The 27465-nt window shown below is 36.6% G+C and overlaps 1 protein-coding gene across 2 annotated transcripts in view; it reads right to left on the bottom strand.

The window, feature by feature from the left end:
• IMMP2L (inner mitochondrial membrane peptidase subunit 2) overlaps nt 1-27465 on the bottom strand; it is a 485257-nt gene that overhangs the window by 158263 nt on the left and 299529 nt on the right. Inside the window, exon 4 of one of the 2 annotated variants that reach the window (XM_059816789.1) lies at nt 2144-2209. The exons of the other annotated variant lie outside the window; for it this stretch is intronic. Coding sequence (XP_059672772.1) covers nt 2144-2209 — 66 coding nt within the window. The remainder of the gene's footprint in view (nt 1-2143; nt 2210-27465) is intronic. 2 annotated transcript variants of the gene reach the window in all.

Here is a 27465-nt window from a genome sequence, read left to right as displayed (position 1 = left end):
TGAATTCTTTTTGGTTTGTAATAAAGACTGTCTTCAGACATCAAATATGAGTCGGAATCTTCTATTTATGTTTTCTACACATGCTTTCAGTTACCAGTTGTCTGTTTCAGTCACAAATATCCTAGTCACATACCTGCTTGCAGTATCATTGCAAAAATAATACATATTTTAGAAAAATCTTGCCAGCTTTGCTCTTTATCTTATTATCTAAGCTTTTGCTTTAGCCTAGTGCTACGAAAAGTGGGAAGTATTACATTTCCTACACACACACAATTAAGGGACAATAATATGTAATAAGAATCTTAACAAGTTATGAGAGTCCAATAATTTATTCTTTAGCTAAAAACTAGTTTCTACAGTTAAAACAAAAGGCTCTGGGACAGTTTTCATGCGTTCAAATAGAAAAAATGCACATACGAGTTACTGAGATTAATTTTTCTATTAATAATTTCATCTAACCTGTTTTACCAAAGACAAATGAGGATCATTGTACAGTCTTCTGTACCCGTGAGTGATTCACTAACCTACAGGCTCATCAGTATTCTGCAGACACTCTCACAGCTATTATGCCCCACACCTTTGTCCATTTGGCCAAGAACACCCACAGAAGTTAATGAAAAGTTCAGACTCTTAAGGCATTTGAATGTACAGCATAATTAATTTCCTACAGCTGGAATTTGTTATTAAGTATCTTTTGTATTATCAAAAACTACATTCACTTTCAAAAATTCAGACAAATATGTTAATAATATAGAAAAGTGAAAAGTAACGCTTGAAGTTGCCTTATATTGCTATCTGTTTTTGACATTTCTAGAGAAATGAATGAGGAATACTGAATCATAAATACCAGCCTTATCACTTATATGAATTACAGCACTAATATCAACTACTTCAAGGAATAAGTACCTTCTCAAGGACATAGATCTATAAAAGGTATCACTCTGCAGCACACACTACTCCTATGTTTTTAGTTCTTTAAACAGATAGCTAGTTTTAGCTGTAGATGTCCATAATTTTTGGACATCAAATTATGTTCTTGGTGTCTGTTATTTCAGATATTTTCTTCAACAGAAATGTCAGAATTTTTTTTCATTTCTCAAACTGAGATGACTCAGAATTTTTCAATAAAACAGAAATTATACCAACTGCAAGAGGGAAAAAAAAAAAGACACAAACTTATTCCATAGAGCCCAAAAGCCCACCAGTGCTGCTATTAACTAGGGCTCACTGAGACCGCACTCAAATCCTTGATTTGAATTGCAGCTGCCAAGTACTTCTTAGGTATTCACTACACCAGAGCAAGAATCATTATTTAAATGAATTGAGTCTTAGTCTGCCATATTGTCTGAGAGCTCTCAGGGTCATTCATGTCACAGTGGGGGAAACTAGGGATTTACCCTCCCAGTTCTATGCCAGTTCTGTTCTGTACCTGGGAAAAAGAAATCCTTTCAAACAAGCACTTTCATCAAAATAATACTGTTCCCACAAAAACTTTTGATTTACATCTATTAGCAATTTATTTCAAACTAGCCCCAGTAGGAAAGTCTATCTGTCAGAGTAAACCAAGTCTTGAAGTACTCTAGAGTCTACTCTGGCTACAGTTTCTTTTCTGATAGAATAATTTACTCCAAATAAGTTCCACCATATTCCCTATAGATTCCTATATGCTACAGTGAAGGCAGTCATCTATGAGGGTTCTTTGTCTCAAAAATAAAATAAAATAAATTTAAAAAACCCCAAAAAACTGAAACAAATAATAATAATAAAAAAAAAACTAAAAAACCCCTATTTTTATTTGCCAACCACAGTATGAAACAGCAGCTGGACTCTCTAAATGAAAAATCACAGCCCTATAATCTTACCAAAAATATGCTGTACAATTACCTGCCTTGATTCGTGACAGAGATATTCTAAGAAACAAGCATTATTTGCACCCATGTACCTTTCATGAGAGAGTGAGCAGTTTTGTGTAGCATTTCTCCTCTCATTAAAAAGGAGACAGGTACAATGTTGACATCCCTGTTAAGAATAGATAGAAAGAAAATACTAGAAAGTTCTCGTTGTCTAGGATACTGATTTAAAATCCACTGAAAAGCTGCACTATTCCTATAAAGACATAGAGACTAAGGCTTAAAATACTTACTTAATAATGTCCCCTTCAAGAGCAATCACTCGTTTAATGATCTTCTGCTCAGGGTTTCTAGGAGACCTGAGACAGGGGATAAGGTTATACAGTCAGTAATGTTCCCGTTGTTTTAAGAAAATGAAAAGAAATTCCACAAAGAAATAGACACTATTAAAGTCATTAGGAGATTCCATGTTACTCTTGATATAGCATCAATCATGGTGTTCCACCCTGACATGAAGCTACTTTAATCATTCTCATTGCAAACAATCATTGAAAAGCAGATGCTGAAAAATTACCTGCTTACAAACACCACAATAATCAGCAAACATACCTTTTATCATGAAAAACACACTCCACAACATTCAAAGTAGAATGTCCACTACCAATAAAGAGGGTACCTTTTCAAATAGATTAGTGTGTTAAAACCTGAATTCTCCATCAAACTTTAACATCATATTGTGTTTAAACACTCATGTCATTCACTCACTTTGGGAAGAAAAATCTCCTTACGTTATATGAGTAACTATCACTAGTTTAGGTAAACCTTGCCTAGGGAATTGTGGAAGTATGAAAAAAGTTGTAAAATTTTCTGAAAGTTTCAGCTTTATCCAAAGCTTCTTACCGCAATACCATGTTTTCACTTCAAGTTATTTTCCTATAAGGATGTTTTATTGAATGGATTCTGGTCATGTGTTACATAGTATTATGAGAAAGCAAAGCTGAACTTGCATGCCTAGCCTGAATACTTCAATTTCCTGGATGCATGTTAATAGATAGGACTATTAGTAGTGTTATTCTACCACAGTTTTGAAAGGTTAATGTAGACATATGTGCACCATAAAATTTCCTTCTTTTCTACGTACTTTACCTCTTTTTTTTTTCATTCTTAGTTTTTAATTATTTAGCTATGCAAACTTAGTAGAGTGTTTTCATTCTTTTAATTTGCTGCTTTTATACAGGAAAGCCACTGAAGGAACAAATGGTTTTGATTTTCTGCTGATGCTTGGGTTCTGTATATTAGACTCCAAGTATAGCCTGCTAGACATGCAATCGCAAGAGCTTTATATTACAGTTTTCATGCCTGAAAACATTGGCCATAGCATCCTTACAACAGACCAGTACCTTTGAGCTCATCTCTGGTCAACTGGTAGTACACTAACATTACATTTCCTTAAAATGCAAAGCTGAGCTGAGTCTGAATGAAAAACTTGTCCGCACTGCTGCATGGCTAAAGGCATTTTCACTTTCAGTTCCAAAAGTTAAAAACAAAAATAGTTTCAGGTTTATTTAATTTTTTTAATATGAAACCAAAAAAATATTCCAAACATTTTAAAAGTAGTTTGTTTTTTTGTGTGTCAATATATTTTAAATATAATTATATTTCAACGCAATGAAACAAAATTCAAGAAGCATAATTCTGAATTTCAAAATATCAAATAGTTTCACTTTACAGTTTACCAAGCCTGAACATCCTATTTCACAAAGCAGCGTGGAGCAGTGAACTTGAATACTGACAATACTTTGATTCCCTAGTTATCACAGGAATTTTCACATCATTATATCATTTACAGTAATATTTTACTTAGCATTAATTTTACCCAAGGAGTTATATATTCCAGTTCAGTTTTGTCTTTCATGTTCTTTATCAGGCTGAGAATACACTTTTTTATAAAATTTTACATGTCAGTCTTGGGAGGAATTAATCAAGTTTTAGATGCTCATATGATTCAAGTGTCTGGATTATCCACAGCACTTTCTAATGCTGCTCCCTAGCAGGCTTCAATGCACACTCACTTGAGGATTGACCACCTCTCTTTCTCAATCAGAGCACAGTCTAAGAAAAAACATTGCATCTTTATTATTACAAGCTAGTATAAATTAAAAACATTTGCAAAAATTACTTTACTGTTAATTGTTTTCATTTTTAATTCATTTAGGCTCAGATTTTAATATTTTCATGTAAGATTTAAGTAATGGAAATAATATGTAATGTATGGGATGAACTGTGAATTTCTCAAAGACTAAATGAAAATTGTGTTCTGGTTTAACACCTTACTTTCAAAGGTTCTCTGAAAATCCCCATGTAAGCATTTTTACTTGATTGGTATGTATATATGTAATATAATTACTGACCCCTCCCTTAATTTGCCTTCCTTGGGCAAAAAATTGTAATGACCTTGAATAAACATCACTCTAAATCTGAGATATGAGTATTTGTTCTAAAAGTGGTTCCTTTTGTGCCAGTAATGACATATTTAACCAAAACACATAATTTATCAGAAAGACTTCAAGGAATTTCTTGTAGTGATTATAAATCAGGAATATTTTCAGTATTTGAAGCCAGGATAGTTTAAAAATAAACTTTATACTAACTTTCTGATTATAATTCATAAAAATGGCAAAGGACTGGTAAGACGGAGCAGCAGGCTCAAACTGGCCAATAACATGGGCACTTTTAAAACAGGGATTTTCAAGAGACAATCAGAATATTTCTTTCAAGAGCCAGGGTGATTGAATAGGAAGTAAGAGATTAGTTCTGAAATGATGAATATTGATGCCTTCCTGACAGGTGTTTAGAGTAACACTGGGATTTCATTGATTATGGAAATCACAAAACCACACAGATATAGGCAATTTCTGTCTTTGAAATTTCACAGCAGGTATAGAACAAATTAAACAATGAAGAAGAAAAAAACCCCCAAAATATTGTAAACACCAATTGTTTAGTACGTCTCTCTCACTGATATCAGTGAGGTAACAAACAATAATCTTTGAAAAAGGGATTTGTTCAAAACAGAAAGAAATAGAAAAACTAAAGAAACTGTTGATTTAACTGTTTGAACCTCTCCTAAATTACACTGTGGTTTTTTCATTCTTCTAATATGAAAGATCATATTAAGGCATATTCCTTTTAAGTGATATTGTGTGGAAAAATATGAGATTTCTTACACACAATGAATGTCTTTTGTCTCCCAAAGATGTCATTCAGAAAATATAAAGATCATTAATATGAATTAATAACAACCATCCATATATTTACCAGCCAGATCTACATCTGATGTTTCACAGAGCAGTCACCATTCCTTGACGATTTTCTAAATCAGCCTCTCAAAAAGTTAAGATTACATTTTCCTCAGTAAAAATATTTCCTCATCTACATATAACCATTTTTCACTATGCATGAATTAGAAACATCAGTTCAAGTAGAAACAGTCAGAATGACTATGAAAATCTCAAGCACATTACAAATATTACTGCATAAGTAGCAGCTAGCAACACATCAGGAATGCACTAGGAAAAACATGTCTGGAAAATAAATCCACTTTTTAAATGCAGATTGAATTCTACTCCACTCATAGTCACTTTTCCTTTTTCCATGAAGAAAAGTGGAAAACAGGCAAGTCTAGCAGTGTGTCCCTCAAGCCACCAAGTTTGAGGAAAACTCATTGTTACCAATTTCTCTTTAAACAGTAGTATTCTTTGTTCAAGCACCTCAGGAGAATGACCATTATATAATACAAAAAGAAAGCAATGGCCTGTGTAGCATCCAAGATTGATAAATATTTGTTATTTTATCTGTCAAAACAATTCTTTGAACTTCACCTACAGATCACCTGATGGCTGGCTGAAAATAATAGAACAAAAAAGCAACATCCTCTTTGTCTGAAATACCTTCTGATAATGACATTTCACTCTGCCTTAGCAACAATTTTGAATTTGTTCCAAACTTTAAGCTTATATACAGTGCAATGCAGAAATCCCAGCTTCATGCACAAAGACATGAATCATGACATCAAAATCCAGATTCAGACTTTTAAGATAAACAATTTACCAAGGGAAAATCAGACATTTGGTATATATTTGTTTGTGGTTTTCCAGATGCAGCCTTAGCAACTCAGCACAAGCAACTTGCCACAGTTAGCTTCTGGTAATAATCCTAACTCCTTCTCCTAAACCTGTATGTTTGTCTTATTCTGTATTGACTTTCAGCTCTATAGTCCTCATCCACACAGAGCTTTCATTAAAAACTAATGAGCAATTCCACCACAGTAAAAGAAGAAGAACAAATGCCCGTATCATCAGGACATCATTAACTTTGGATTAAAGCGTCTCACGTTTGGTCATTTGTTTGAGAAGGAATTGAGAGAGTTAGGTCAAGCAGAGGTGAAGGTAGATCACCCCAGTGATTAGGGCAGATTCAAATTCCTTACTCACCCCCAGCAAGTACTTCAAAATACAATATTCTAACCTCCAGCCTATGCCCTACTGTGTGTCAGGTCTCCCTTTATCTATCCAATTGATACTGCTGGAAAAAAAAATGCAGACTACATAGGAACCTTCCTCTCCTTACACACATTTAGTTATAAAGTTAAAAGATACGCTTTAGCAGAAGGGCTGTAGAGTTCAATTTCCTTTTTTAAAAAAATGCTTTTCAGAGCTGAAGACACACTGCATGTCATGATGGACAGAAAATATTGAGAGGATAAAGACTGGCCAGATAGCTTCAGCTGGGTTTTATCAGTGATGCATGCCTAAAACCACAGTCTGAAATAAACTAATAATTGACAAGTTCATAAGAAGAGTTAGTTTCTTGAGGAGGCATAGAATAATACTTGAAATCCTATTTCAAAGTAACACTTTGTTCTATTTCAGGAGAGCACTGACAACCTTTTCTAGTTATTACCTCAATATCGTTTCTCCAATAAAAATGAAACATTTGTTTATGTTTTTATTTTTAATTATATGCTCTTACAAATACCATACATATATACGTACACACACACATATTTATATACACACACATAAATTTATACAACATCCGTTCTATGTTCAACCCTGTGTTGAACAGTATGGGATTGCAGTACTACAAAATATGTTTGCCAGGAAAGACAGGAGGAACATGACAGCCAGCAGGAAAAGCCACTGTTTAGCAAGCAATTGTCAGATAAAAATGCTGACAATTCTCTGAAGGCTTTCTCCTTTCCTGATTGAGCAAATGAGTACTTCAGTCACAATGTTGCTCCTAAACTTTTCCCTTTCCATCATTTCGATTATTTATTTACTCTAATGGATATTGCTTAGCATAATTTTAAACAAATGCTCCATAAGCTATCTAACATTTGATCAATCACGAAAGTTTCATAATATTTCCAATTTTTATATGTTTTATTTGACCCTTCTTTCATTCTTTGAGTTGTCTAACTATATTCTTCTCAAGAGTGCCCACAGCAAATCATGCTTAAGAGCTTGAAACTGAAGTTTCGACAGGCTTTTCTAAAGAGAGAGTGCTTTTTAGGCCACATCCTAAGATCCCAACAAGATACGTGAAGGAAGACGGTTGATTCATTTCTATTCTCTATTCTCCGAAGGGATACATTAACATGTATCCCCAAATGCTATGTGATATCATTCCCTGCTGAGCATGCAGTCTCTGTAATAAACAAAGTAACCTACTAATCCTGGATAATGATCAAACAAAATGTTTGATGCTCAGACATACAGCACCACCAAAAAGCAATTCTATTTTTCAACAGATATTATCACAATAGCTATCACAAAAAGAAGAAAGAAATTAGACTTGAATAACAGTAAAGTCCAACTAAATAAATGCTACAACGTACAATAATTTTTGTTTTCTTTTTCCTTGAATGAGCACAAAGATTTCCTGGGTTCCTGCGTTAGAAAAAGAAGATAAGACCTTATACTGTGAACTCATAATGAATAAGCAGCTAATATGTTTCAAACAGATAGCTTGAATTAGATACTTTGATTATCTACATACGCTTAATGTTACTCATTCATTATCCCAGTCACCTGCATGGGTTTTCTGCTCACTTTTGAAAATTTTGATACTAACTGAGCATTTTCTAGAACAGGACAAATAACAGGTATTTATTAAAAGTTGCAATGAAAAGTACCTGAAGTTTGCACTGTTTATACGTATGTATCTATATATGTACATATATATGTATATTACTGTCAGCACATGGCTTCACTTTTTATGAGACAGAAACAAGATGTTTAGGCAGCAGCTGAAAGTTTGCCTTTGGATTATTCTCAGTTTACTTCAGATTGAGATTTATGTGGTTTGATGGTCACCTACATGGAGGCAGCTGAAACAATGAACACTGTGTTCTTATAGCATGAACAAACTGAAATAATGAAGGCCATCTTCTTCACAAACATTATTTCTGTATTTATTTATGTTGTTAATGCCAGATACAGCAACGGATTTAACTCCATAAGTCAAGCTAAGGGGGAGCTTTTGAGATCTTAGTCTAACACTGTAATTCAAAGCCATTCACTCAGTGACCTCTTCATTTCCCAAAACTATTTCTTGTATGATCAAAAATTCCAACGGAGTTATGTTTTACACTTCTGCGAATTTCCAGAATTGCTGCAGGATGAAAAATTAGTTGTTTATCTCCTTCTTGAGCCTTTTGGGGATCCAGAAAATAGCCAGAGCAGTAACTAAAATGTAGATGGAGCCCAGAATTCTACAGTAGGAACTATGTAGCAATACCCTTCCCATTTTCATCCCTCCCAGTACTATAGCTAATCTTTCTTCTCTACCAGTACTATAGCTATGATAAAACAGATCCAACATATCCAACTATAAATGTTGTATAAGAACGCAAATTTACTTAATATATGCACATATTTTCTAAACCAAAACACTTTTAATCCATCCATTTCATTTTTTTCCCAGTCCATAACTTTTATCAGCTAAATTCCATACTTCTTTACGCACATAATGAATTTCATAATAAACATAATATTTAACTTGTTGTAAATTTCTGTTATATAGAACTTCTGCATTAAATGTATCCAGTAACCAGGTCCAATATCTGTGTTCAGTTTGGACCCACCAGTACTAGAAAGATATTAACAACTGGAAAAAGTGGCAGACCACCAAAATAATTATAACAGAACAGTAATGTAACAGCAGTAGCTAAGGAAATAGGGTTTGTGCAGATCAGAGATGAGATAAAGGGTTTAATTGCTATTGTCATCTATCTAACTGGTGATTAGGGATTCAGACTTTTCAGAGAGGTGCACAGCAGAAGGAAGGAAGGGAACAGCATGTGTTGCAGTAAGGGAAATTCCAGCTGGATAGCAGAAAAATTTTCAAACTGTGTGAGGTTAAGCAGTCATGCAGCTTGCCCAGAAAGGCTGGGAATCACAGATACTTAGAGCTTGACTGGACCCCAGAGAGGCTGGAAATCACAGAGACACTCAGAGCTTGACTGGACAAGGCTGTGAGAAGCCTGACCCAACTTCAGAGTTGACCCTGCCTTGAGTGGCTGGTAGGACCAGATGTGCCTTACAACATAAACTATTTTTCACTTCTAACTATGTACAGCCTTTAATCTTATTAAAACATATGAAAATCATGATGCTGATACCTTAAAAACCAACATATTTTATAAGGGATGCAGGGTCTGATGCCAGAAGAGACCATACTGATCACCTTAATTAACTCCTGTAGCCCACAGATTTTCATTTTTTTTCTTTTCTGTCTTTTTGGATAGTACCTAATTCTATTATAAAGCATTTTTAGGGAAGGTTATGATATCTCATATCAAACATTTTGAGTGAAAATGAGTCTAACATCCAGAGAAATTACTCCAAAGTTTAATTATCCTTGCTATTAGAAAACTGCATCTGCATTCAAAGTTGAATTTAACCAATGACTGGAGGCTTGCCAAGGTGATGCCCATTTACAAGAAAGGCTGGAAGGAGGATCTGGGGAACTACAGGCCTGTCAGCCTGACCTCAGTGCCGGGGAAGATTATGGAGAGGTTCATCCTGAGGGCGCTCACAAGGCACATGCAGGACACCCAAGGGATCAGGCCCAGCCAGCACAGGTTCATGAAAGGCAGGTCCTGCTTGACCAACCTGATCTCCTTCTATGACCAGGTGACTCACCGAGTGGATGAGGGAAAGGCTGTTGACGTTGTCTACCTGGACTTCAGTAAAACCTTCGACACTGTCTCCCACAGTATTCTCCTGGAGAAGCTGGCGACTCATGGCTTAGACAGGTGCACTCTTTGCTGGGTAAAAAACTGGGTGAATGGCCGAGCCCAGAGAGTTGTGGTGAATGGAGCGAAATCCAGTTGGTGGCCGGTCACAAGCGGAGTCCGCCAGGGCTCAGTTTTGGGACTGGTCTTGTTTAATATATTTATCGATGATCTGGATGAGGGGATTGAGTGCTCCCTCAGCAAGTTTGCAGATGACACCAAGTTGGGCGGGAGTGTTCATCTGCTCAAGGGTAGGAAGGCTCTGCAGAGGGATCTGGACAGGCTGGATGGATGGGCTGAGGCCAACTGTATGAGGTTCAACAAGGCCAAGTGCCATGTCCTGCACTTGGGTCACAACAACCCCAGGCAACACTACAGGCTTGGGGAGGAGTGGCTGGAAAGCTGCCCTGCAGAAAAGGACCTGGGGGGTGCTGCTTGACAGGTAGCTGAATATGAGCCAGCAGTGTGCCCAGGTGGCCACGAAGGCCTATGGCATCCTGGCCTGTATCAGAAACAGTGTGGCCAGCAGGAGTAGGGAGGTGATTGTGCCCCTGTACTCGGTGTTGGTGAGGCCGCACCTCGAATACTGTGTTCAGCTTTGGGCTCCTCACTACAAAAATCTATTCAGGTTGTACTTAATAATAAATTAAGTAGAGTAACCTGGTAGTATTATGCTGGCTCAATGCAAAATCTCTTTCCTATTTCCCAATTTTCCATTTATTTTGTATATTCAGGGAAAAAGCTTGTCCTTTTCATCCTAGGAGCTGATGTCGAAAGTACACAAAAAGTGACATCTAAACCCTTCTCTGAGTAAACTGCTTGCTAAAACAGTTAACCAATAAAGTTTTGATTACTACTTGCACTTCACATTCTGTAAAACATGTTTTTGGACAGTAACCATGTGATTCAGGTCATGCTTTAATGACATGGTCACCTTATTATTTATTGCTCTGTCTGTCTCTGTATTGTTTGCAAGCTTAACCAATGATTGACAATTGACAAAACCAGTACCTAGCTTTGGATGACAAAGCAATCTGCTGGAAATATTAACATTCATAGATGTCTCTCCAACCATATTCACATCTTCACAGTTGAACTGAACCTGTTTATAATTTGTCTAACGTGGCCCACGTTAATGCTATAAAAGGCAAGTTTCTAGAGCAGGATATTATGTGACAGCAAAAAGAATTCTTGAAGAAACCAAATATACTGTATTATGGCCTTTATCAAAATTATATTTATCTTGTTGTTTCGTAATTTTGTTGATAAAACATACCAGGTTTGCCTGACAAAACCTATTTCTGAATTGATCGACTTTAACCATATTTTAACTTCTACTGATAGAATGAGAAATAAACCATGTGAGCAATTTGCTGAGATAAGACGTTCCTAAGGCCTTTCTCTTTGTTTTAAATACTGGAAATTTATTGCCCGTCTTGAAGTCATTTGCATTTTCTCCTTTGTCTTTCTTCCCCTTCAACTGCTAAAGAGGCATTTTCTAAACGGTATTCTATACTACAAAAACTGTTTGAGTCTGTGCTCACTTGTCAGCAGCAATGTTTGACCCAGTTTTGACCTTAAATAGTGTTACAACTTTAAAGGAAGTGATACAGATTAGCAATTTTTTCAAACAGAAATATCATGCAGAAATTGTACGTAATTTTGACAATGTTAGCAGATGAGAGCAATGGAAAACATTCTTCAATTGCTCCTGGATTCCCTCTGGGCTAAGTTTGAGCAAGCAGGCCCCAGTCCTAATAAATACTGGTTTAGTGAACCATTTTGAACATTTACCATTTTTCATCCATAATTTACAAAATAAGTACTTCAAGACAGCAGTTGCACCAACTGGTTAGGCATAAGTTCCAGTGATGCTTGATTTGCTCAGCAGCTCCAGTGGAAAAAATGTACAAAGATATAATTAAAAATATGAGGAAAACTGTACTTCTAATAACATCCTGTAATTCTTAATTTAACTCCACATTACGTTAGCATTTCTTAGTCAAACCTCTGTTAAAAAGCAAAATCACTCACTGCCAAAATACTATTTTGTTTTTACTGAAAGTAGTGTTTTATAATAATTACAGATTGCAAGCACACACTGTTGGAAAGGTAGTATTTTATTTTTATTAAATTTTAAACTATTTCCACATAACCTAAAACAACGCTTCCCTGAAACTTCATGGGGAATTCTAAGCAATCTCCAAACAAAAATAACCATCTGAATATATCACCTGCATAAAGCCTCAGTAAAGGAGTCTTACACTTTGCCATATAGACATGGAATAATTAGAACATGTAAACAATTCTCTCAAGCTCTTCAATTCTTGGATATCCATGCTTGTTCCTTCCCTCCCTTTCTCATGAGTCCCCATTCCTTAGCCCCTCTCTACATTCTGATTTAGTCAAGTTTTCAAACAGAGCAGGAATATATCTCACCAAGGATAATACAGTCAGAAAAAAAATAGCTTCCATGGTAATTACCCATCCATAACGTATCTCCTGGTACCAGACACTATTTAGCAAAGATCTCCTACACTAAGATGAAGAAGGAGTTGGAGGGGAAAGAATAAAGTTCCACATACTTTCAAAGCAACTGGGCTTTCCCTGGTACATCTACAGAATGCTATATAGTTGCAGCCTCATTGTTAGATGAGATATCAGTAGTAGCAGATTTTCAGCATTTTTCATAAATGTTGAAAAGTTATTGCAAATAATTTGGATCTTTGTCAGTGGATAACTATGGACTCTCCCCAGTGTAAACTAGACGAATAATTCCTACAGGACAAAATTAAGCAAGCCTTTCTACCATTTGGAACCAGCAATCAAAATTGTGCATCTGAAAAACTTTCAGAATTACATACAAGACAAAGTCAAAAAAAAGACAGAAAGAAAAAAATCAAATACATCTCCATTAGAAATTACCATTTAAAAATTTCAGCCAGTTAGCTAAAGTGAGGCAAGGAAAAAAAAAATTTTTAAAAAAAAGAGGAAAATTGAAAACTAATTAAAATGTTTCACTGCAATAAAACTAATTGGTACTGCAAAACTCTATGGCAAGTCACTCTGAAAAAACTCAAAATACTATAGTAACTTGGAAGCATAGCTACTATTTTGAAGTAAAATCTCATTTAATTGGTTCTCAACCTTCCAATCTAACCGCTTTGAGGTTAAACGACTCAGCTGCTTGTAATTCAGACTGTGTAATCACAATAGCTATGTGTACTTGACCTTCTTCTTGTTAACAGAGAGACTCAATTAATTACTTGCTGTTTTATCCGGCCATTTCACCTTATCCTCACCTTTTCCAAAAGGGTTGAAAAGCTCTATAGCTTAATCTTTGACTTTGAAAGCATACATGGAAATATTTATCTATGAAATAGGAAGTTAGCATGATCTAGGAATGAGAGTATCTGGGCTTCTATGCTTAAGTCAACAACAGTAATATATTCACTGTTTCATTAACCATTATGCTGTAGCATAGGAACCATATTTCATCTTTACTATAGCTGCCCAAATATTCTACTCTGTAATGGAAACAAAATATGACTTACTTCTGTTGCAACAGACAACAGAGCGAAAGGCACAGAAAACTGCAAAATGTAATCAAACGCTTGAAAATAATTCTCAGGTTGCCATTTGGATACTAGATAGAAATAAGCTATTTAATCTATACATAATCTATTAGTATGATTTTTTAAATTATGCATATTTTTAAAGAATCTTACATACCTTCTTTGATTCTGGGATTAGACCTGTGTTCAGTGGCAACTCTTCTAAGCATACAAAATTAAATAATCAGTTGCTGTCTTAAGATGCTAATTGCAACTACACACTACACATTGTGCGGCAGTTTAAAATTATTCCTTTCTGATGGGGTTCCAGAAAATTTTTCCAGTTATGTAACACCACCATAATTATTGAAAAAGTACTGGATGCATATTTACATGTTAAAAACAACAGTGACTCCAGAACCAAGACATTATCTCAAAAGAAATTTAGATGTTAAGAAGCCTGGGTCTCACATTGTCTCTACTGGAGATCAAGTTTAGCATCTCAGATAGGATTAACACAATAGTTAGGAAACAAAATTGTGATTCTGAAGAATCTGAACTTTTTGTCTATCTTTGAAATCACCTAAACTCCATAGGTACACTCTTTTTAAATTTTTTCTAAATGCTACTTCAAGCATCTGTTGAGAAAATCTCTTTCTTGGTATTTCTGAGTAGCTTGATACTCTCTCAGATTTAACCTCTACTACAGTCAAGAAACTAAGCCTTCCAGACGAGTTAAGTCTGTTATAGTCAATGCACAGAAGGTCACAGAGAATTAAAGTGGGATGAATCACCTTTTGGAGGAGAATCTCTCCCCTCATCGACTACACAGGAAGCCAGACGTCAGCTTAGTCTAGCCATCTTAATATTAAATGATTACAGAGAAACTGCTTGAAAATACTGTTTCATATATCTTGTAAGTGTCTGTAACAGATTTTTTTTTAAATAACACAGGAAAGCAAATAAAGTACTAATGGTGACGAAACAGGAAGAGCAATCACAACATAATGTATACTTTTAAAATAGTTGTAATACATTTTTTTAGTAAAAAATAATTTATTTTAAGAACAGAGACATTATGTCAATGTAAATTCACAGAAAAAAAAAAATGCAAAAACCACACCAAACCAACCAATAATTTAAAAGATCTCTACAGAGGCCAACAGCAGTCTGGACTTTGGAATTATTTGTACTTATTTTTGTAAAATAGTGCCACATGCAATATAAGTACTTTTTCCATATTTATGACATAGGAAATTAAAGTCAATTATCTTTCAACTAATAAAAGGTAAAGACAGAGGCTTAACTGAGAAATAATTTTTAATCTCTATTCATGGCTATTAAAAAAACTGTCCATAGGACATAATCCTAAAGTTCTCTATGTGTTCAGTAAGCACATAAAAAAATAAATTATTCCCAGACTATATAACAGTAAATTCACTGGAATTTGTATACAGTTATATGATAAAATAACATTTCAGAAATAGAGAGTGATGCTGAGAATAACTTATTTATGTAATTGAAAACTTAGTATTTGTTATAATAGAGTATAGAAAAAACTGAGAATTAACATTAGCAAAACAAAAAAATGGGAAAGTCACCTACATATTTTAAACCAACAGTTACAAAATGCCATTTGCAAGAGTTACAAGACATACTTAAATAAAAAGAATAATAAGAAGACAATTGGACACAGCTAAAAACTCTCACAATAAAAAGAAACCAACCGAAGTTTGGGGGTTTTTTTCTTCACAACTTCTGCTTTTAGCTTAGATAGCATTTGGGGAAAAATGCCCACAATTAACTGCAGGTGCCCACCCTGCAGATGAAGTCAGGTTGAATTAACCATAGATTGGCTACTGTGACAGAAATCCTTGTATTAGTAGGAGTTACGACCTGCTTATGAGGATTTGGCAAAGAGCAGCAGAGAAATTTAATAGGGAGTATTTTTCCACATGATATTCTTTCTCAAAACCCAATCTTCTATGTCAGCAGGTTGTCATGCACTTTGCTCCATTTGATACTAATTTCATTATCCTCTACTTGTGTGCTTTCACAGATAGCAGAAGGGACCCTGCACTATAACTGAGGATATTGCTCTAAGAGACTTTGATCACTTAAGCAGGCATGAAAGAACTTTGAGGAGATTGTCAAGAATAAAATGGTGTCCTGTGTTGGTTTTTCCTGTGAGATTTTTAGGATTCTGAACTGCAAGACACTTCCTCTCTTGTATGATGACAAACATACCTGTTTATAAAAAAAACAGGGAAGATGAAATAAACCGGAAGTGTCACCAACAGTGAACAGCACGAATAAGTAAAATATCTATACTTACAGATGATTTTCCCTTCACACAAAGCAGTTTATAAGCTTTTCAGATAGTGTTCCCCTTCTCTGTGAAGGCCAATCTGCTCTCCCTCTCTTCCCCAAGTGTACACACAGCCCTAGGGTTTGGTCTGCACACTTGCTTCCAGGCTCTTCCCACGCTAGAGTCCGCTCTGGTTATTCCACCCAAAATGAATTCTTCAGTCTCAGGCAGCAGCAAAACCAGCCCTAGCCCCAACCAGCCTGTCAAACCTAATCCTGTGTGACAGTTTCCCCCCAGAAGGTCCCTGTCACCTTTTTCTCCAAGTAAATGATATGCTGCTCAGCATATTGCTAGGAAAGGGAGAGATTGGCAGAAGAGGCAAGAAGGGAGGGGGAAAGGATGAATGAAACTTTACAGACATTTTTCACACACCCTGATGATGCATTCCTCACTCTCCTCCCTCTATCCATCAGGCAAAAGTTCAAACAAGTTAAATATAATTTTTGTATCTCTTTTATTTTTTTCAGAGTGGATCCATGTTAGAATTCTAGTTTTACTAAATCTCAAAATGTTTGTGCCAGTACTACATTTCTTTTAAAGCATCGATCCATTGTTTCATTTTTAAAAACCTTTCCTTTTTTTGAAAATTTTCTGGAAAAAAAAAAGAAAGTCCTCTCACAGAAAACGGTCAGAAGGACAGGAAAAAGAAAATGCAAGCCAGACGGACTGATGATAGAGGCTTGTGTCAGAAACTAATATGAAAGACAGCAATTCTTTATTTTTTAGTGGCTGAGAATGTTTGCAGTATTAGCAGCATGAAAACCTGGAAGGAAGAAATGAAAGATATGGTGTGGGATTAACGAAACTTTTTAGAAATTCTACTGGCTCTACTATCGAATCTTTTAAATATGTGGTTGACATATTATTCTGTATATTTTGGACAGTACCTACAGATTCTGAAATGTGTTGACACTGACTATGCATTGGGCCTTGTTGACACAGCAGATCAATTAGAAGCAAAGAAACATTAACTCAGCTAATCCAAACTTGGCATTATTGTCTTTGCCATTCTAAACATAAGCCTTTATATTTTCATATAAATATGAAGTGCATAGCCAAAACAGGTTTGAAACACAAACTTTAATGCAGCTGGGTTTCAGAGAAGCCCTTTCATGCCCTTACCTTAAGAAAGCAAGAATAACACTGCAAATTACTGGGGTTATGAAGAGATGAATATCAAGAGCAAAAATTGTGGGAAATCACATAGATCTTTGCAACACTGGTGCCTACTGCATCACAAGTTTAATCATTTAGAACAATCTAAACTTTTCATTTTGAATCTCTGAGTAATATTCTACTATCCGTTTATGATAGGTATTTGTTGCATACAAAGATCATAAAATATATACTGGAATATATTTAAACTGTATGGCACAGTGTTTTGAAATTCTAACTGTATACTTCTGGCTCAAAATCTAAAGATAGCTTTTGTGTATATGCTCCAAATGATGCATCACTACAGAAATGGTTACTAACAGTTCCTTAAAACTCAAGCTGGTGATATGTTTAGTAAGTGGTACAGTAGCAGGGCTGTTGGAGCCATAATGGTGCAAGAATAAACTTACTTCTCTGAAAGAAACTGTACAAGAGTATAAAAAGGTGTCTATGAGTTTTGGTTAAAGGATTGTATAGTTCAGGAAATTCAGGATTAGGCTATGTTTCTTTTTAACAGAGAAACAGCAATACTAAGACTTAGCACTTACGTAACTCTCTGTACATTCAAAGCACTAAGTGACAATACTACTAACATTTGTGATTTATACTCGTCTCTGTTATTCAAGTCTGCTGCGCAGACAGTATGCAATGGGACTAGTCTTTACAAATGGATAATTGGAACATAATCAAAATGTTATTTAAAAAAAAATAGTTGTCACATTTGGAACAGAAGATATTTCCCTGCATTAAGTTGTGATCAGTTCAAGTTGGCAAGATGAGTCACCAGCAGCAAAACAACTAGCAACAGGCAAGGACTGTTCAGCAGGCAAGGATGTTTGTGATATAAATCTGTCACATAGGAACAAACTGGGAATCCCTCAAATTCCTGCCTGTTTATCAGCTCCTAAGAGGAAAAAACGAAAGCTGTTCTTCCTTTAGATTTTCACAAGTGTTGTCTTTGCTAGGATTAGGCAGTATTAACTCTTTGTATGCTGTGCATAGCAAGTACCACTGACCCCGCACCCACCTCCAAGAGGCATCCCAACTCATTCACAGGGGCAAGGAAGGTCTGCACTGCTGGTACACTTACAGATGTCTCTCCACAAAGTGAAAGACCTGACAACTTCACAGCTGGGTTAGTCCAGCCAACACATTCAACTATCTGAAATAATAAATATTGTTTTGAACTTTCTTTTTTATACGTTTATTTCATAAAGAAAGTATGGGGAATGATACATAAAAGGAATAGTTGAAATACGTCCCCAATATCATTATATGTTGTCTTCAACTGAGAGAGGAATGTACATTACACAATATTTTATACAGACTTCTTTAACCCATTGATAATTAGTTTATATATTAACTGTGACTGCAACAAAATCACTGCTGGTTGAAAAACCTTGGAGAACGCTGTGGCTAATTTGCTCTCTTTTTCAGTTCCTATGTTTTATAAAGATAACTGTTCATCATTTCAGGAAGGATTTTCTTCATGTGGTCTCTACCATGAAAAAAATATAGCCTGCATATCTCTCCTGAATCTGAAGGCAAGAATCTAAAGTAGATTCAAGGCTAGGCATCTCAGAGAAACTTGGCACAGTCTGGACTGAACTTCTGTAATGCAAGCAAGTTTTTAGTGGCTAAACTTCCATATTATGAAAATACATATGCCATTGTCCTGGCACAATTGCGTGAATTCATAGGTTATTCACCAGAGTTTGTTCTTCGTTTATTTGTTTGATATACTTTAGGGTCAATGAGAAAGGGAAATAATCTTGAGTCTGACTTCTTACACATGCCAAGGTTTGTATATACATGCTAGCAATGCCGTCATCACCAGAAGTTACTTCTTATAGCACTACAAAACTGCAAGATATGTTAACTGGTTGATGGTAATTATCCTCATGATTGCTACTAGTCAGCACCTAATATAAGACAATTAAAGTTACTCTAACTTCCATTAAAAGAAGGATCAAATAATTTTTTCTCTGTCAGGAGCTAAAAAGGAAAACATGGTCAGCTGCCATGAAACAACCAAGTTTGGTAATGAACCTGTAGGCCTGAGAGTTCAGGTCATAACTTTTCACTCAGTTAACTTGATATTGAGCCTAATAACTTGTATTTGATTAAAACACAACTTAGCATCTTACCTTCATTTGAAGATTCTAATGTGGCATTTTTTTTCAACTGGTTAGTCACAATTATCCTTAAAGTGTGAATATTATTTTCACCTTTGAAGTTGTCCAACATCCTTTAAATTTTTCCTCAAGACCCACCAAATTTGATACCCAGAATAGGGCCAAATGGAAAAATTTCCTCCACCCGTGTTAACGCATGACAAATTGCGGGTAGAACTGTGGAAGAACTTCCCCCTCTCAAGATGTGAATGACAAACACTTAAATTCATTTTACATCCTGAGAGTCGTTAGCCAATCCAAAGACAGATGCAAGATCTTTTTTGTTTTATACACTTACATACTGCTGTCATCATGACTACTTTCTGAATAACTTGATGCTGTCTGTTAGAAAAAAATTAAACAAGGGAAAAAAATCTTGCACTCTCCTCACATCATCTCCAGTAGCCATTCTCCATTTCTTTAAACTTCCTCCCCTCTTCTGCTCCACTAGCTTACATTTGCTGGCCTAAATCTTGGGTGAACTGGAAGAAGTGGTTGTTTTAGCCAGAGGAAGACCTGACTTCAAAAAAAGAAAAAAATGTGTAAAAAAAATCGCAGTGTAACCTAAAGAAGTGGTATAACTATTGTTTGTGTTAGTGAGAGTGTGAAATTAGGAAATTAATAACACATTTCTCTCTTACTGACTTTCTTGTTTTGATGCATTGAAATGGTTAACTTGCTGAATTTATAACATAGGAGTCTATGTAGAAAATCTTAAAAAGATCAGCTAGACTAGCGGGAAGCTTGTTTAACAGCATATGACCTAAATAAACAATACAGCTTATAAAGTAAAAAAGCATAAACTAAGAACTATGAATTCATTTGAACAGTCACAAGAAAGGAAATACATCATAAAAAAGATTTTTCAGGCCCCTAATAGCTCAGCGCTGGTCCATCCAGCTGACAGCTGGCTGAGTAAATAAATTTCTACAACAACCTTGGTTGGCAGATCTCAGATCACACTTGTTCTTTTAAATATATTCTCAACTTTGACAAGGTTGTCTGTAGTCCGGTCTTTGCAAAAGTCAATAGAGTTGTAACTATACTCATAAAAGTAAAAAAATATTTCACAGCTCATGGAAGATCCCAACCTACATTCATAAAATGCTAAACATAAATAAGTAGAAAGTATATGGATTACATTTAGCAGTACTTGCAACACTGTTCACTCAAGAACAATTTTGTAAGCTACAGGAACAGCTCATAAACATATTATGAACACAAATGTTTTTTTTCTTTTCTTAAAATATTAATGACATTAAGAGATTGGTTTTGGAGATAAGGTGGAAAGAGAGAATAAAAACTTCTATAAACTAGAATTTTTACTGCCAAGTTCATTGATGAATAAATGAGTTTTAGATTGCTGGCAGCAGTTCAATGAGACATCACGTACCTTCCAGAAAAATTTTAGACTGAGAGTATCTTAATGAGACAGATGCAGTCTTCTCCATGACTGCTGAATCACAATTTCATCATTCATGTAGTGGAGCAGAAAATGTAAGAATGAAATTAGAAAGACCTTCTCCATTTCAATACAACAAGCCCTAAAAAGCATAATAAATTTTAGAAAGAAAATTAACTATATAAAAACTAGTGCATACTGTGTATTTAATGCTTTTTATTATGAGTGGAAATGCAGCCCTGTACTCAGCTGATCAGTCTATAATCACACATAATTCAGAAAGTACTAACATAGTTCAAATGAAATTTCACAAAATGAGCGGTGGTACTGGACACTCAACTTAAGACTCCTGAGGGCCTCATTATTTCCTTGGTTAACAGCCCCTTTTCTACTTAGTTCAAAGTGGGTACAAAAGTCCTTAGGTATATGTAGAGAAAAAATGAGCTTGTCAACTGATACTTATGTGAAAGACCCTTAACAGTGAACTATACATAAGCTGAAGGTGCTTAGAATCACAGAATCATAGAATCATTTAGACTGGAAAATACCTTTAAGATCAAGTCCAACCGTAAACCTAACACTGCCAAGTCCACCACTAAACCATGTCCCTAAGGGCCTCATCCACACGTCTTTTAAATACCTCCAGGGATGGTGACTCAACCACCTCCTTGGGCAGCATGTTCCAATGCTTGACAACCGTCTCGGTGAAGAAGCTTTTCCTAATATCCAGCCTAAACCTCCCTGGCACAACTTGAGGCCATTTCCTCTTGTCCTGTCACTTGTCACTTGGGAGAAGAGGCAAACACCCACCTCGCTATGACCTCCTATCAGGTAGTTGTAGAGAGTGATAAGGTCTCCCCTGAGCCTCCTCTTCTCCAGGCTATACAACCCCAGCTCCCTCAGCCACTCCTCATAAGACTTGTGCTCCAGACCCCTCACCAGCTTCATCGCCCTTCTCTGGACACGCTCCAGCACCTCAATGTCCTTCTTGTAGTGAGGGGCCCAAAACTGAACACAGGATTCGAGGTGCGGCCTCACCAGCGCCCAGTACAGGGGGACAATCACTTCCCTAGTCCTGCTGGCCACACTATTTCTGATACAAGCCAGGATGTCCTTGGCCTTCTTGGCCACCTGGGCAGACTGTTGGCTAATACTCAGCCGGCTGTCGATCAACACCCCCAGGTCCTCTTCTGCCAGGCAGCTTTCCAGCCACTTGTCCCCAAGCCTGTAGTGTAGCATTGCATGGGGCTGCCCCAACCACATCCCTGGCCTGGTCCCACACTGCTTTTCATAGAATATAAAATAGCTCAAGTTGGAAAGGACCCATAAGGATCATCAAGTCCAACTCCCTGCTCCTCACAGGACTACCTAAAACTAATCACATGACTAAAAGCCTTGTCCAGTTGCTCCTTGAACTCTGACAGGCTTGGTGCCATGACCACTTCCCTGGGCAGCCTGTTCCAGTCACCGACTACCCTCTCAGGGAAGAACCTTTTCCTAATGTGCAATCTGAACTTCTCCTGAAGCAGCTGCATTCCATTTCCTCGTGTCCTGTCACTGGTCACCAGAGAGAGGAGATCAGCACCTCCCCTTCTGCTGCCCCCCTTGAGGCAGTTGTAGACTGTGATGAGGTCACCCCTCAGCCTTCTCTTCTCCAAGCTGAACAAGCCAAGTGACCTCAGCCCCTCCTCATAAGTCTTGCCCTCAAGACCTTTCACCATCTTGGTCACCCTCCTCTGGACACCCTCTAATAGTTTGATGCCCTTCTTATATAGAGGCACCCAAAATTGCACACAGCATTTGAGGTGGGGCTGCGCCAGTGCAGTGTAGTGTGGGACAATCACCTCCCTCAGTCGGCCAGCTATGCTGTGCTTGATACACCCCAGGACACAGTTGGCCCTTTTGGCTGCCAGGGCACTGTTGACTCATGTTCAACTCACCATCAACCCAAACCCCCAGATCTCTTTCCACGGGGCTGCTCTCCAGCCTCTCGTCCCCCAGGTTGTAAGTATAACCAGGACTACGCTGTCCCAGGTGGAGAATGCGGCACTTGCTCTTGTTCTCTTGTTGAGCAAGCAACAACTTGCTCTTGTTGCTCTTAGCAACTTTCATATGGTTGGTGATTGCCCAGCTCTCTAGTCTATTCAGACCTCTCTGTCTTTACCCTCGAAAGGGTCCACAGCTCCTCCATGTTGCAGCACTACATATTCCCATACAAGGAACACATATGTTTGAGGGGACAGAGCAGGGTCTCACATATTCTTTTAAAAGGACTATTTATGACACAAAATATTTTTTCCAGGGGCTGCAGGCCTGTCCCCCAGGGGGTGAGGAACTGCCCTGCTACCTCCCTGTCCCCAGCGCCCTGCGCCCCTTCTCTTCTCGCCTGCTGCTGTTACTCCCTGAGGGTTTTCAGTTGCAACTCTTTAAGCAGTCTGGCCACCCACTAAGCCAGAATACCTTTGTCTTAATTCATATACCACTAAAACACTACAAGGACCTGATTAGCATTGACAAAGTGGCTTCAACATAACTAAAATAAATTTTTAATTACTTTAATTAAACAAATGCAAATTCCCAAATGTAGATGAGTTTAAACTAGTTTAACAAAGCTCTAGTTCATTTCCGTGCATGTTCTTGATTCTTCTCTGTGTCACAGAAACAGGTATCCCTTGAGGATGGCAAATAAATGAAAGCTTCTGGGTGTTGAGTAAAACAATTGCATCTGCCAGCTGGTAAGACCGTTCCAAAAACTAGATGAGCAGCTCAGGGCAAGAAAGGAAATTGCTACTTTGAGAAGGAAAGTGGAAGCTTCAGAGGTTTTGACACCTGTGCCAGACAATGAGCAACCACGTACTAAAAGCTGTACAATCTAGCCCATCAGTGGGCAGGAGACTAAGCTTCACTAAACTGTGGTATGGAACGGATGGATGAACAGAAGGACTGAAGGACAGAAACTGTTTTATCTTACAGAAACTGGCAATGCTAGCGTGGCTGGACGATTACAAATGGGGTGGTTTAAGAAGTCACCAAAATTCAGGGAGAATGTACCAGCTTTGGTTGGAAGTCAGTAATTAATGGCATTCACAAACCCAGTCACAAAAATGTTGGTGGGTTTTTTTGGTTTATTTTGGGCTTTCTTTTTTAATTACCAGTGAAAGCAGTAACTTCTGTAGAGTAACTTTTTTAATTGCTATAACTGAGTTCCTTGAAACTTCTTGACTGCACTGAGACAAACACAGTCCTTGGTTAAATCAGTTTAAGCAAATTTGAGGTTTGGTTTACTCTAGTTGGTGTGCAAAGTTAAAAGTTAACAACTTTACTAAAAAACAGAGCATAACCTACCAAGTGTAGTTTCCTATTTGACCATCATGAGGCATGACAATTATGGTAACAGCAGGGGAAGGAATGGGTCCTGATAGCCTCCTGCATCAATGCCTCTGTGTTCATCACCATTTCTGTAGAGCTTAACAACACTTTGTCTCAGATCACCAATCCACTTACTCACCCAGCTACATTCTTGCTATTTTCAAGTACTCTGCTTCATTAAACCTTAAAAGGACGCTGCAGGACACAGTTGGGAAATGGTTATGCACTTTTTTCCTCTCTGTAATTAATACAAGGAAGTCTTTAGAGTCTTACTCTCACACTTCCAAAGTAGTTTCTTTTTTCTTACAGTTTACTTTTTTCTATGAGGAAGGGCAATTCTTGCTTTCTCTAATTTGGTAGAGATTTGGTCTGAGACCTCTCTCTGCCCTTAAATGTGGGAGTGGGGATATTTTTACACTATTTACTGTAGCAATAAATGGCCTGTGTGGCCACAGGTGATTTAGCAGATTACACAAGGCAATGAGACAGTACTAAATAGATTTTCTCACTTTTAATAATACTCACTGAAGTCAAATTCTGTAGGAATAAACAGATTTGACTGATAATGTATATACAATATCCTACTGCACAAACCTATTGTTTGCACACATAACTGCATATTGGATTTTTTGACAGTTGAAAAATCACATAAAGTTATTTACTGTTTTCAAGTTTTTGTAAAGTAGAGAATATCAAGCTACATTTAAAAACTTAAAGAAACAAAGTAATCACATCATTAAAGCTTACAAATAAATTATCTAGTAAAAGTGAGGGTCAGCATAATAGTAGGTTTCATTGAATTGGAAATTTCAGAGATCTCTGCAATGAACTGCTATTTACATATGAGCTCACTTGTCAAAGTGACTCGCTAGGTATTATAGACCAAGTACACTTTTCACAATGTATTCAACTGTGCAAGTGCTAATAATTCTGTCTCTCTTCCAGTAAAGGTATAATCACATAAAATAGGCCCACTGACATCTAGGGCTGAGGAATGACCTCTGTATTTATGAAATTATCTGCCCAGCCCCATTCCCTTTGCACAAAAGGCAGCAGAAATGATTCTGTCCTGTCAGTTGTCTCTCTGGGAATTTCCCATATGACTCCCAAAGCAAGCATAAAGCTAGAGTACCAGCATACCAACCCACTCCTCCTCTGGAGCGAGGAAAAGAGCTGAAATGCAGTATGTTCTGCTTCTCCTCAGGTGGAAGGCAATCCCGACAGGCCTCCTATCCATTAGTACACACATGCCATCTCCAAAGATGGGCAAAAAGTAGGGAGGATGTTAGCAGGAGCTACATCTTCTCTTCATCAACTAGAAGTTCATGTACATGGAATATGACCAAGTATTTTATAACTTCTAAAATAAAAACAGTGGAAGAAAGGTTCTATTGTTTCTTGTTCTTATTTTATTCCTGACAAAATATATTATTCAAAACCTATCTACTTATTTACCCACAGAGTTTTCTGACACTAACATCTGCTGACTACTATCTCCCAAAAAACTCAGTTGTGATTCCTTTCAGAAGCCTGTCTGTTAATTCCCGCATCATCTTCTTCAGAACTCCAAGCTATTTGGTAACATTTGATATCAAGCATTTTAGGAAGAGCTCCACAAGAATTAATTGCAACTGAAAATGAGCATGTGGTTTCTAAATAAAATTCCTGTTAAATAATAACAGCTTGACTGCATTTAGTAAAGGGATTGAGTATGTGAAAATACTGAATTCTAACCAAGTGAATCTTTAAAGTGCAAGGGTGAAATGACGTCTAAAGGAAGTCATACTACCTAACCTTGCTTGAATCATTTAAGACTGTCCTTTCTCACTGGGGCTTATTACAAGGCTTCTGATGAAAATATTTTCTTTTGCAATGTAATTTTTGTTTCCTTAGTTTCACTGCATTTAATAACTTTTTTTCCCACACACCAGCAACTGCCTGTACTTTTCCCTCTTCCAAAGATGCTACTTATTGAGAACTTGCATTCAAATCAGTTTGTTTCTAATTTTGAGGTACAGTGGGATTCTGCTAGGTAGAATGTGAAATAAAAGGACATGCTAGAAACTGACAGATGCAAAAAAAATTATTTTGTAATATTGAAAATATTTGAAATTGAATTCGCAACTTTAAAAGATTTTCAACAGCATATGAGATCACCAGAATGCACAGACAAACCTAATTAGCAATGATACGAAGAAAAATGAACAAGTCTTTTGTTTTGTTAATTATAAAGGGATCGAGAAGACTGGCAGTGGGAATTAAGCCTCTATTCCGGAGAAATTAGCTGCTTTTAACATGAAATTACACAGGCCCGTGAACCATGTGAACTCCTCAACTCCAAATAAGCAGGTTTCTACCGTTTAATGCTAAAAGTCAAGGTCAATTTGCTTGCTTCTACAAAAAATCAAATCAATATGGTATTCTTTTCCAGGATACACAAAGCTAATACAAACTAAGTTACAGTACTCCGTTTAGCTCCCATAGAAATAAATAGTAGAAAAACTTCCCCTGATGAAGCTAAGCCAAGATCAAGCCTGTAATTCTCACTTGAAATTCTTGCGACTAGAACAAGGAAACATGTAAATAACTATTGAACTATAGTCTATAACTTTGTCTTCAAATGCAGCTTGAGATTTAAAGTTTAACCAACTAACTCATGAATTTTAAAGAGTATGGTATAGGGTTTTTTTCCTAGGATGTTTACCTTTCCATTCAGAAACTGAAAGGCCATTTTCAAGATAAATTTTGATGAAAATAAATCATATGAGTCCTGAAGCAGACTTCTTTGAAAGGAAATAAAGATACTTTTAATTGCTACCTTTTCCAAAGAAGAGAGTTTTAGACCTCCTGGGGCTCTACCTGAACAATCCACAGACAAGCAAATGACACTTGATTAATTTTGGCAACAGAATGGGAATACAGCAATATGTTACAGCATTTGAAACCACATACTTGCTAGTTAGTAATAAGCAGGGGAATTATTCCTTCACTATTATTTTAAGTATGACACAGATGTTTTATTGTCATCCAACAACATATCACAGGAAAGCATCTTTAAGGCAACCAGCCACCACCAATGCCTTTAAGAATGAAATTTGAATAAAACAAATATATTATTTTCCTGTGAAAATAACTTCTGTCATTACACATTTTAGTTGATTGTATTTCTAAATGTCTTGGCAAGAATTTCATAGTATAGAGCAGATTCATTAGGCAGCTTTAATAAGATCATTCAAGCATTTGTTCATATAAAAAACTCATCCAAAAGCACCAAAATTCTAAGTCAATATCATG

This window comes from Gavia stellata, chromosome 4 (assembly GCF_030936135.1).
Source record: "Gavia stellata isolate bGavSte3 chromosome 4, bGavSte3.hap2, whole genome shotgun sequence".
Classification (NCBI taxonomy): Eukaryota; Metazoa; Chordata; class Aves; order Gaviiformes; family Gaviidae; genus Gavia; species Gavia stellata.
The sequence above is the reverse complement of the archived record's forward strand: the minus strand, read 5'-3'. Positions and strand labels throughout refer to the sequence as shown.